Here is a 12,063-nt window from a genome sequence, read left to right as displayed (position 1 = left end):
CTACTAAAAAAAATTAAGGAAGTCAAGCTCAAAGGCTCGGCATACAATGTATATACATAGGGTCCAAGAAAATAGGCAAAAAAGTCCAACATTATGGGGCTCGTCTACCCCCACATTGGCACCTTCCATGACAACATTAGATCCGCGGACCACATCGACCTCCCCCTCCTCTTCGTAGTCAGGCTCTTGGTCGACCTAACCCATCATCTCGTTTGTGCACGCCAAGGACTTTATTTGTTGAGGTCGAACTCTGGGCACACCGAGGACACTAGCATCCAATACAACTTGAATCCCTAATGAAAAGTGCCAGACCCTAACTCCTCCCTTTCCTTCAAGAAGTCGAGCAAAGTCTTGAATTCTTCAACTGCATGGACCTTGGCAGCATGGGCGCCATCAAGAACCTTTAACAATTGCTCTCTCGACTTCTTTCTCCTACAACTTTCGGTCCTTGAGCCCGAGCTCCTCGACCAACTTCTCAACCTCCCTCATCAAGTCCACAGTGCAGCTCCCCTCCTCCATGAGCTCGTCCTTCAGGTTGCTGTTGAGAGAGACAGTCCATTCAATTCCAGACCTATACTCCACTGCTTCCTTCTCAGCAGCTTGGGCCCTCACCAAATTTCCCTAAGCCTGGCCCAACAAGGAGTGTGCCAAAGTGTTCGCCTACAAAAGAGAATAAGGGAAATAAGTCCAAAGTGGAGATCGAAATGAGTACGACGAGATGGTCGGGAACATACCACCATGAGGCAACGCATAAGCTTTCCACCGAGCTCACTGGGACGTGATTCGCAAAGACTCGCGACCACTTTAGGAAAGACAACCCCCTTGCTTTTCACCAAGGCAGTCCGGAAGTGCATGATGGTGTGCCTCTCTAAGAGATCGGCCTTGGCGTTCGAACCAACAGTTGCCTCGATCTTGGGTGGTGGATGGGGCTCCTTGGATGTACAGATGGCCTCGAGCTCTAGTGAGGTCCTTTTTGGCTGGTCTCCCTCAACCAGGTCAACAATCGGCATGGCCTTAGTAGCACTTCGCACGGTAGTCTCTAGAGCAACAACCTGAGGTGCCTCTTGGTGAGCCACCTTCCTCTTCTTCCTCTTCATGGCCTAGAACAACCCAGAAGTTGGCATGCTCAAGATGTTTCCTGCACAAGAAATCTAAAGGGGAGTTGAAGTATAAAAAAAAAGAAAGGAAAAGAAAATGCCCAACCTGAAACGATGACCTACCCGGAGGACTCATCCTAGCCTGGATCAGCTTCTCCTCAGCCAAGTACTCACTCAGAATTGACTTCCGGTCCACTAGGACCTGCACTCTTTCTAGCATCCTCTCACTCAGAGTTTCCTCCTTGGTGTCCCTCACTCCCTCTCTCCAAGTTGTCAAGAATGGCCATCTGCTACTTCCTCTTCCAGGGTGGAACCTTAGAGGGGAAGCCATTCAGCAACTTACACCCAAGGCGGTAGGACAAGTAATAACTGTACATTCCGAGAGTACTGGAGGGGTTTTTCTTTATATAGCATATGCCAACGAAGGTCTTAACATTTAGGGGGAAACCAACGTGATGACAAAAGGAGACGGTGCCGACTAGGGTCCTAATGGAATTGGGATGAAGCTGACCTAAGCTAATGTTATAGTAGTTCAACACCTCAAGAATAAGTGGATGAAAGGGAAATTGAAGACCCGCTTTTAGGGCTTCCTCAAAGACAACAACCTCGTCTTCCTCATGCTCCCATGGGTATTGCCCAAGGGGAAGGGAATCCGAGCTGATTTGGAATCTTATATCGAGCTACGAGCTCGTAGACATTTTTGGCAGAAAGCTCAGTGGGACCGAACTGGTCCAGTGCTTTAACCCTATGGGAAGACAAGGCCCTCTTATGAGAACCTCAGCGGTCTTGAGCCGAGCTCCCTTCCTTAGCCTAGAAGGATGGACCCCTCTCTTCCTCGAACTCACTATCAGACATTATGAAGAAAGCAGAACTAAGGGAAATAACTCACCTAGGATGAGTAAACTAACCTCGCCAACAACACCGACAACTCTGACAATGCCGAGCTCTACCATCTCACCGAAACTCCAAAGATAGGGATGAGAGAAATGGGCCCCTGAGGGTCCTATTTATAAATGGATCAACCGAACTATGGATGGTTGAGATTGGTTGGATCCAATGGATCACAAGGGTGCGATGGTTCGTATTCCGAGGTGAAATCATTTTAGTGTGTTTTTTATGTCTGCATGACCTAATGGTTGTGTGGTGTCCTCGCGTCCCTGATACGGAAATCACACCAAATCACCTCAGGTTAAGACTACTCCATCGTCAGACTGATCACGTCAGATTTGGGAGTGGGGGGTAATTGATGAGGGGTAAAATGATATGACAACACAAGGCATTGCAAAACAACTGAATAACACATTGGCACCACGTAAACAGACCCCAGGAGCATTTTAGACACTTCACAACTACATTAGCGACCTTGGCACCACCTGGTAGGCCAAACTCCAAGCGACCTCCCCTTTTTGTGGGTTATCGCCTCCGAATTCCCTGGGATCACGGTGCCACATAGGAAGAGCTGGTTATCGCCCTGCCTGCTTCAGTGGAATTTGATAGACATTACCTACTTGCATGAAATCCATTTCCCCACCTCCAAACCAGACGAGTCAGAGATAGACACACATAAGGCTCATGACAATTCACCTATATAAGGGCCTCACCTCCAACCTCATACATGCAATTTAGCATTCAAGCTCTCAACTTCTCTCTTACTTTCTAGCTCCAAAAAACTCTAATTCACTAAATTAAACATAAAAATGTCTATAGCGAGTAAAGTAGCCCGAGTACTGACCTACATAATCCAATGTTCGAGTTGTAATTCATCAAGGAGCTTTCCAGATAGCGTACCATCAGGGTTCATATTGCTCCGGCCATGCGCAACCCTGAGCTTCTGAATACAACCAAAATTAATTTAGTATTTCACAGTAATAACAGAATTGCAGTTTGCACCGGAAGCTTCCACAATCTTCTTGTACATAAACAGGAAAAAAAGAAGGTAAAATTTCACTGTTCACCCAACAAAAGAAAGAAAAAAAAAATCATCCAACGTAACCAAATCGACCGAAAAGAATCGAGGAATTGAAGTCCAGTAATAATGTAAAGGTAAGTGACGAACAAATCACGATTTCATGATAACATGCTGTAATGGCCGACAAGATGTCGCGTCTGTCTGTCTGTCTCCCTCCCTCTCTGTGCAATGCAGTAATCCTCCAGGGAGTTGGGGTGGTGTTAACATTCATTGTGACAAGTTCATGCGATCATGGTGTTTTAATGCAACAGGTTTCTGTCAGTCTCAACCTTCAACCTTTAAATTGTGATCTCGTCTTCGGTTTGGATAAATCAATTGATGGGTTTCTTACTGCTAAGTGCTAACATCTTTTTGGTGTAACACAAAGACTTTCCATCTAATAATCACCCATAATCCTAGTATTAAGATAGGATTCAGTACTGTATCAGTGCTGATAAAAACATTTCTATGATTGGAATTAGAAAACTAAAATTTAGAGCGGCCATGTTTTGGTCAGAGTCTCATCTGCCCAGTCTAGAGTGTACCCAAGCTTGAAGCAGTTCAGACAGGTCCAGCTTTGTGCTAAGCCTCCATTAATTTATTTTGTTGCTAACTTCTTGGATTTGTCAACATATGACTTGACTACATACATACACAAGAAAATGCATAATCTTCTCCATTAGGATATGTTTCTTAATGTTTGCTTGTCCCCCAAGAATAAAATTCCACAATTCCACAAATAATAAATTAAAAAGCTGTCAAAGTTCAGTTTTTAAAGGAGAAAGTGTGAAAGCTGTAGATTAATTTAGAATATATAATATAGCCAATTAGCCATTACAGTTGACTGTTTTGGTATGTATTAACTTGACCATCAAGCCATCCTCTCTTAAACCAGCCACGAGTGAGCATGCTAGTATTCTGTTATACATTGTTATACATGGGTCCATATTTCATTCTCCTCCCTATATAATTTTAATTTACGGTTTATTGTTTGATCCAGTTTATAAAATATAAAAAACTAAATCCAAACCGAAATCTCAATTTAACAAAATATGAAACTGAACCAAATCGTTTCAGATCAAACCAAGTTATATTTTATTTAGTTTAGTTCGATTCGGCTTTGCGATTTGAATCAAACAATGAGCATCCCTACACAAGAGATTCTAACACCCCGGCCCATTGCTTAGCCCAATGGAAAAGCTTTTAACGGCTCCAAACCGTTTAAGCAATGGGTAACTCTATCATCTCAAAAAGTTATCTAAAATAAAATAAAAAAAAATCACCTTAATGGGAAATAAGAGTGCAAAATTATGATTTATGATCTCCTAAATTTTGCATACATAGGAAATCAGAGTGCAAAGTTATGATTTATGACCTCCTAAAGTTTGCATACATAGCTAATATATAACCTGGATCCAGTCACTAGGTTGAATGGGCCAACAGTCCAATTATTTGGGTCAAACGACTTTTACCAAGTCAATAATTTTTTAACTTTCTTTGGGTTTTATTCAAATCAAACCTAAAATCTTGATCACATGATCATTCTAACGGTCCAACCGTCCAAGTCAACAGTGGATTGAAAATACTGAGTTAAACAGTTTGTATCCATAGTTCTTGACTTATATAATTTATTTATTCAGAAAAAAGAAAATATATGTTTCAGTTTAGGGTCAGAATTGTAGGCCTAAAGTACCGTTGGGATAGGCTTGAAATTGATGTCAATACACGGGTAGGCATTAGTGCATAAAATATGAATTATCAATATTTTGAATGTTTATAACTCTGCAGTGGAAATAAAAAATCTACATTGGACCGTACTTTTCCGAAAAATATATATGCAGAAGGTTCAATCGAAAAGCTTTGGTTGGTGCATGTGGATAACCTGCAGATGACACGTTATTATGGGTGTAAAGTAGAAGAATAATTGTCCCCAATCTTCTTTTGACAAAAAGTCAAGAAACTCTGGAAGGATTGACATGTAATGTGGAAGAGATCACATCTGCACTCCACATGGCGCGCCCCATAGACGCCACCTGTGGCTGGGGGCACCATTGTGGACTCGGTTGAGGAGCAAATCCAATTTCCCATAGATCAACACTGATCTACGATCACCTTATTTGCAGCGGATGATCGGTTCCTCACATCGGGCCTCACAACTTCACAGGCACATCCCGTCAAGTACATTTTCAGTAGATATGTGTTATATTTATGGGAGATTTTCTCAATATACAGTGGGATTGAGACCAGATCTCCGTCCCACAATGCCCCATAGCACATTCCTGTTGTGTATTTGGAATATCCCCATGATGGTACTAAAATCAATGATGTCATCATCAGGAGATGCTCTCAATACGCGGTGGGGATGTGCTGTGGGGCGAGACGTTGTGCGGTGGAGATGTTAATTCCATTGTTTTCAAAACCGGTCAGACGGTCAAACCAGAAAAATTGGGAGCCAATCAAATCTGTTTCCCCCCAAAACTGGATTTTCTCAAAAAAAAAATGTTAATTTTGATCAACGAACCGCTGAATTGGACAATTAACCGTTCAAATGATTTTGACTGTTTTTTTATTTTTTTTTGTTAGAACAGGCCGACCGTTCGAGTCGGATCATTCAACCTAGTAACCGGACCCTAACCGATTCGATCTCCACGTCGGCTTTAAAAACCATGGTTAACTCAGTAGGATGTGCATGTAGGGTCATTGTGAGGCGCCCTGTGGGAGGAGAAGATCCCAATTCGATGATCGAACACATCATTCAGCCCACGTAGCAAAATTATTTCTTGCACAGCAGGCTTTCCAATCATCTTGGTCCAAAGCTTGGAGACGAGGCTGAAGTTCTATAAATAGCATACAAATTAAGTATCAAATATGTGAACCAAAGCCCAATTAACATCTGCTGTAAAACACAAACAAACAAAAATGAGTTTTCTTGCAGGGAGATTAGCAGGTACTGAGGGTGCTTATTTCTTACAGGAATCCAAATATGCCGTCGGCCGTCTGGTTCAGAAGAAGAAGCTCCCTTCTTCTCCTTCGGCAGCTCACCCGAAATCTTCTCCATTGGAGGACGAAGCCCAAGCTGACGTTCTTCCCGAGGTTCTCAGACACTCTCTCCCTTCAAAGATCTTCGAACAGCCATTGGATTCTTCTCTTTCCACAGCTTCTAAATGGGTTCTTCCTGCTGATCCTAATAAGGCTGCTTCTGTCTCTGCCGATGCTATGAACCCTCTACGAGCTTACCTTTCTATGCCTCAGGTCACTTTTGGCCCCAAAAGGTGGGTAGTTTTTGTTCCTTCTTATACTTTTTGTCTCTCTTCTTTCTCCCTATGTATGTATTTGTTTTGCTTGTGAGTTGTAACGCCTACTGGTAGGAGTTGCTTCACAATTGGCCCTTAAAGGTTTGGTTTTGCTTCCGTTCTTTATGAAAGTCCCGGTTTGAATTTTGATTACCAAGTCGTTTCCTACTTGCTTTGAATTAGTGTTGTTGCCCTAGGCATGTATTGGAATTGGGCATGTTTGTTATTTTGGGGATTTGAAATGCTGCGTTCATGTAGAGATTTCGGTAGAATTTGTTGTTTTTTTCAGGATTAAATACAGTAGTCCGAATTTCATGATAATTTCGCGTGGCAAATGAAGAAGCAAGCATTAAAACTCTCTGTTTGGAATTCGGCTTATTGCGTACATAGAAAGATTTCTGTAAAATTTTCTTTTCCCTTTGGAATGTGCTTGCAGAGTTGACATGCTAGTAAACGTGGATAAATTATCCTTTTATTCTAAATTATGTTTTATTTTCATTTGGTAAGGAAGAAGGTTGGGACTGAAGCATCTATTGGATTGTCTTCAGTGTCTTATAGTCTGCAGCTTTTTATTTTGATTTTACCTGTAAATTTCATTATGCGAAAAAAGAAAGACAGATTGAACAATGTATCCCGAAAGAAGAGTAGAAGACTTCGCAATGACTGTGACATTAAATGTCTGTTCGTTAACATAAACAATCTTCTATTGAATGCAGGTGGGAGTTGCCCAGTGAGGAACATTCAGTTTTAGCCTCTACGGCAAATGAATTGAGGCATGATAGGTACGCCCATGTTAACCCTGAGAAGTTGAAGGCTGCAGCTGAAGGGCTTTCACAAGGTAAGTGACTTTTTGCTTTTCAAATTATCTCCAGTGCTTCTTTGGTCATGTAATGGGAGCTCTGCTCCATGTTTTGTTTTTTAATCGACAGATATCTACTTTTTAGCATTTCCTAGTTTATTTTCTATATTTAGATCAGTCCGCATTTAGGTTTTGTTCGTTATAAGTTTATCTGTCCATATAACATTTATAATCTGAAAATCCTAATTGCTAAGCCACTTGAAGATTCCAGAAAGAGAATTTGGAAGGGGAGTGGTAGCAAAACAAACCCCAAGGCAGTAGGATCTAAACATGAAATTGAAATCCTCCAACAATTCTAGGCAAGGGGAAATGATTCAAAGTGGGGAAAATATGTGAAGACGCTAGAGTATCAAAAAAGAAAGAAGTTTTAACAAAGAGGTTATAATTGCATTCTGGGGCAAGTAGGTTTTTCTTGGTCTTTTGGCTAAGATCAAGTAATATTAATAATGCTAGTTCTGTATATGGTTTTCTGTAGTTTCCATCAGTAACCTCTTGTGACTTGACAAAAATGTCAGAGTCAGTTACTTGGGTTGTTATGCTGATAGACATGCTGATGCTGTCTATTCCTTCATGCAGCTTCCCATATTCTCCTTTGTTATTGCAGACTAAACTCCTAATGTAATCAAAATTCATGAGTCATTTTTTGACTCTTATCATAGCATTCCATAAGGCATCTTATAACTCACGGTTTTGTCCCATAGTTGGAAAGGCACTTGCTATTGCTACTACAATTGTCTTTGGTGGAGCCACTTTGGCATTTGGACTAACAGCTTCCAAGCTAGAGTTGCACAATGTAAGTTAAAGTTTTCTGGCTAGTATGCTTTCAACTCTGAATCCATCCACTACCATATGAACGACTGCCTGTTGGTAATGAAAGGAGCAATTCTTGTGCATATAGAATAGAAACTGTGAAATGTTGTTTGTTCTGTATCTGTTTGTTTTAGGATCTAAATGTGCATTTGTATCTCCTACATCAAGGTTCTTTTCCTTGTACTTGCTCAAGTGTGATTATTTATTTGAGAAAAAATTCAGTCAACACTGTTTCACTGATATTAATGTTCTTCAATATTCTTGTGACTTTTTTAAGAAAGTGAAAAGTATTTTTAAATATGCAAAAATTATGGTATGATCACTGCACAATAAGGCACTATGCAACATAGCCACCCTTGAAACAAAAAGTGTATTAGAATAAAAAAGGAATTATAAGGGATACACTTGAAACAATTCTTAGTAGCTACCCAATCCTCATCATAATATTTTCTGGACTAGCCTTGCCCTCAAAAGAGTCCAATGTTTCTTTCTTACCGTATGGTCCATACCATTGCCAATGGGATATCCCTCTAAACTCCCTCTTGTGCACAACCCTTTCGGTTGCCAACTAGTAGGCCTTCCAAAGTTGTAGGAAAATAGTCCCGTACTTGGAATAGGCTCAAAATCTGACTCCATAGCCTGCTAGCAAACCTGCAGTGTATATACAGGTGATCCACTGATTCTGCTGCTTACCCACACATGGAGCACCTAATGTTCACCACCATTCTTCTTCTGTTTGGGTTATCCACAGTTGGACACTTACCCCGTGTGGCTGTGTTGTAGTCCATAGTAAAAAGGTCACCCTATGAGGGTTCTGTATACGAAATTCCTCAAGCTGGAAATTTACTGGTCTCAGAGCAGGTTAGCTGATTGTAGAAAGAGTTACATGGCTGTAACCAACGGTATTCAGACCTGTTTTAGCAAAGAAAAAGAGAAAAGTAAGTCGAAGAAGAGGACAAAAGAATGAAAAAGGGGGTGCAGAAAAAGTAAGTCTATTCTGCCGCCCCAAAGACTATTTATATGCATCACTTAAAAAAAGCTGTATACAATGACAGAAATACCCCTGAAGCCCAGTAAGAAAGAAAGACAAGAAACAATCTAATAAAAAATAACAAGACACTGAAAAATAATAGCCAATGGGACCACAAACTAATTTTACTTTATCTCTACAGATTTCACTATAAATCTTGCAGATCTCTCCCATGATCAGTTTCTACTATCTACTTTGGATCTTTTAGGTTTAATCAAATTCATTGTCTGCAGAAGCTCCAACCGTAATTCCACCTCCCAGTCATTTAAATTCCTCCTGAAAGTGGGATTCCATTCACTTGTTCCCCATTAAAAGAGTACACATCTGAAATTAAGCATTCCTTGTTCTGTGCAATTTCAAATAAGGTTGGGTGTATCTCCTTTTATGACTGCTTTTCTTCCAAAACCTTATTCTTACCCCCTTTCCTACCTCATATTTGACCCCTTCATTGAATTCAAGGTAAGATCTCTGAATGCCACTCCACGCTTGACAGCCGTAAGCAGCACTGGTTTCACCCAGATCCCAGTCCCTGTTAGTCAATCAAATGTTACTTGAATAATCCTCCTCCATTGACTATTAGGCTGTGCTCATTCCACCTCTAGAACCACATTCCTAAGAAGGCCTCAGTGAATCTTGTTCTGCCATTCCTTTTTGTTCAGTGCCATATCCGTTGTTAATAGATGGTTAATCTAGAATAACAAATAGTTTCATCATCATCATTAAAAAGCAAAACAAGCAAAACATAGAAATGCAAGAGTGGTGCCAAAACATAAGGTGTTGAAGAAGAAAAAAAATTAGGCAATTACAATGGATGGACCTTATGTCTTAAGATCATCTTTTTCCAGGGAAAATGTGGAAAGTTGTTGTTGTTCTTGTGCTATTTCTGTTCCTATTCCTACTACAATTATTGAGTCATGGTGTTGTTTCGATCAACAACAAAACATAAAATAGTACAATCATATGACACTGCTACTGTTGTTGCTCTTGCTTTTGTTGTTATTGCTTTTTTTTATCAGCATTGTTATTGCTTATTGTTTGAGTTATTGATGAAATTTTTTTGGTCAACTTTAAAAAAAAAAGAATGTAGAAGAGGAAGATAAGGACACAGAAGTAAGAGCAGCATAAACAACAAACTACAGAAAAAGGAAATAAATCCCAATTAGACTATTACTGGTCAATCTTAAATCTCCATGTGCTCATTCCTTGGAGAAGATATCAACTTCTTAGCTGAACTAGGAATCCTAGAGAATGAGGTTTTCATTTGAGATTCCACCACTAACATGTCCTGAAAATTCTGAAACATTGTCAAAAGGTGTTCCATCTAACCGAATAACTAAATAAGCCATCAAAGTTTAAGTCCCTCTATGGTGCTATTTGGAAAGTGTATTATTTAAAAAAGGCTACCAAAGGCAACCAAATAGATCATTTTATAACTTAGGGGAGGAAAACAAATCTAAGAATGTTTGTCCCTATCAGGAAATCAATGTGGTAAAGTGCAGTTTAATGAGATGGATGGAGGACCCTTGGGAAATGTTGCAAACTGTCAAGCTAGGCTGAGGAAAAGGTGAGCATTGAGAGAAGTAGAACTTAGCAATTTCTTAAGTTATTTCTATTGAACATGGTAACTAGCAACAAGGATCAATTGGGATGTTACAGCTGCATTGGACCTGACAAATTTGACATCATTAATGGGCATTCAATTTTGTATCACTTTAGATGCCAGTGGTGGAGAGGTAGTTGAGGTGCAAAAGCTGGGAGATTGTGGAAAGCCAGAATGACAAGAAACACATAAATTGCATGTGCGAGAGTTAGACTGCATATAATACAAATATAGCCCATGTACTTAGTACACTTGGACAAAAGGACCTCCAAGTATACAGGTTATGTGTACTCTGTTAAACAAAATGTGATACTCATATTCTACTAATTTCAGATTGATTTCAGCCATCATTGTCTTGTACATTTGTTTGATCTATTTTTTAATATCCACATGTTGTACTGATTCTTGAAATAAGATTATTATAACTTTCATAATTGTTACGTTTATTTTATTCCTCCCTAAAACATGTATTCCACAGTGCAAATTGCTGTTCTTTCAATTCTACTTTCTTCAGCTATTTGCTTTGAAAATCAATAAGGGATAATTCTAAACTGAAATTTTACATTCTTTTGACAGAGTGATGATATCAGAACCAAAGGAAGAGACCTTGTTCAACCCAAATTTGAGATGGTTAGGGAGCAATTGTTACCCGTTCGAGTCTGGGTATGGAGAATTTGTGATATATGAACAGGTTAGCTTTTGGCTTTGGAGTCTATGTCATGAAGCTAACTCAAGCTTCTGATTCCAGGTGGAAAACATGTCACAAAAATGGCATTTCAAAAAGGAGGAAGAAATTAAAGAGAAGCCTATTATCAAAGAACTTTCTAGGATACTGGGTGCAAAGTCATCAAATTAATTTGCATGGGGATGAGTTAAACATGCTTTCTGAAAGAACTTAGCCTATGTTTGTTTTGAAGGAAAAGGTAGGGAAAGGTAGGAAAACCTATACAAGGTTTGTAAAGGTTTCCTTAACTTTCCCTACCTTTTCCTTCAAATCGAACACAGCTTTAGTGTAAATATATATGTAGTATGAGAAACTGTATTTTTCCCTTATTGTTTTTTTTTTCAAAGTGATCATTATATACCTTTATCAGGATATTGTATATATGAAAATAGCAAGGCCACGAGGACATCACCATGGAAAAAAATTGGCAGTCTACCTTTAACAGCCTGTGTATTCCATTTTCAGGTACATTGCATTTTCAGAATTGGGATTTGCTACTCACACCAACCTCACAGCCACATCCCACCATGCACCATCTCTTAATGAATAATAATATATAACTACGGGAAATGTTCTAAATGTGCGGCTTGGACATGTGAGGAGAAGATCCAAACTTGTATTTTCAGGGGCTGTGGTGTCAGTCAACCATTGAGTTGAGTCATGGCTCATTGCAATGGAAACTCATGATTTATGTGCAATGCA

At 39.8% G+C, this 12,063-nt stretch overlaps 1 protein-coding gene across 1 annotated transcript; it reads left to right on the top strand.

The window, feature by feature from the left end:
• The first annotated feature begins 5,734 nt into the window (after positions 1-5,734).
• LOC148875271 (coiled-coil protein) lies at positions 5,735-11,803 on the top strand. The gene is made up of 5 exons (XM_088983603.1): positions 5,735-6,317; positions 7,055-7,176; positions 7,899-7,990; positions 11,214-11,300; positions 11,386-11,803. Exons 1-5 carry the CDS (start codon positions 5,965-5,967, stop codon positions 11,491-11,493), a joined length of 762 nt encoding a protein of 253 aa, XP_088839729.1. The 5' UTR covers positions 5,735-5,964; the 3' UTR covers positions 11,494-11,803.
• Positions 11,804-12,063: the final 260 nt, after the last annotated feature.

Source organism: Nelumbo lutea, chromosome 1 (genome assembly GCF_056320005.1).
Source record: "Nelumbo lutea isolate HS-2025 chromosome 1, American lotus-T2T, whole genome shotgun sequence".
Lineage (NCBI taxonomy): Eukaryota > Viridiplantae > Streptophyta > Magnoliopsida > Proteales > Nelumbonaceae > Nelumbo > Nelumbo lutea.
This window is presented reverse-complemented; position numbering and strand designations above follow the sequence as displayed.

Coding starts and splice junctions, on each gene's coding strand:
- LOC148875271 (XM_088983603.1), top strand. CDS start 5,965: ATGAGTTTTCTTGCAGGGAGATTAGCAGGTACTGAGGGTGCTTATTTC. Junction 6,318..7,054: donor GTCACTTTTGGCCCCAAAAG/GTGGGTAGTTTT, acceptor TATTGAATGCAG/GTGGGAGTTGCCCAGTGAGG. Junction 11,301..11,385: donor TGTTACCCGTTCGAGTCTGG/GTATGGAGAATT, acceptor TTCTGATTCCAG/GTGGAAAACATGTCACAAAA.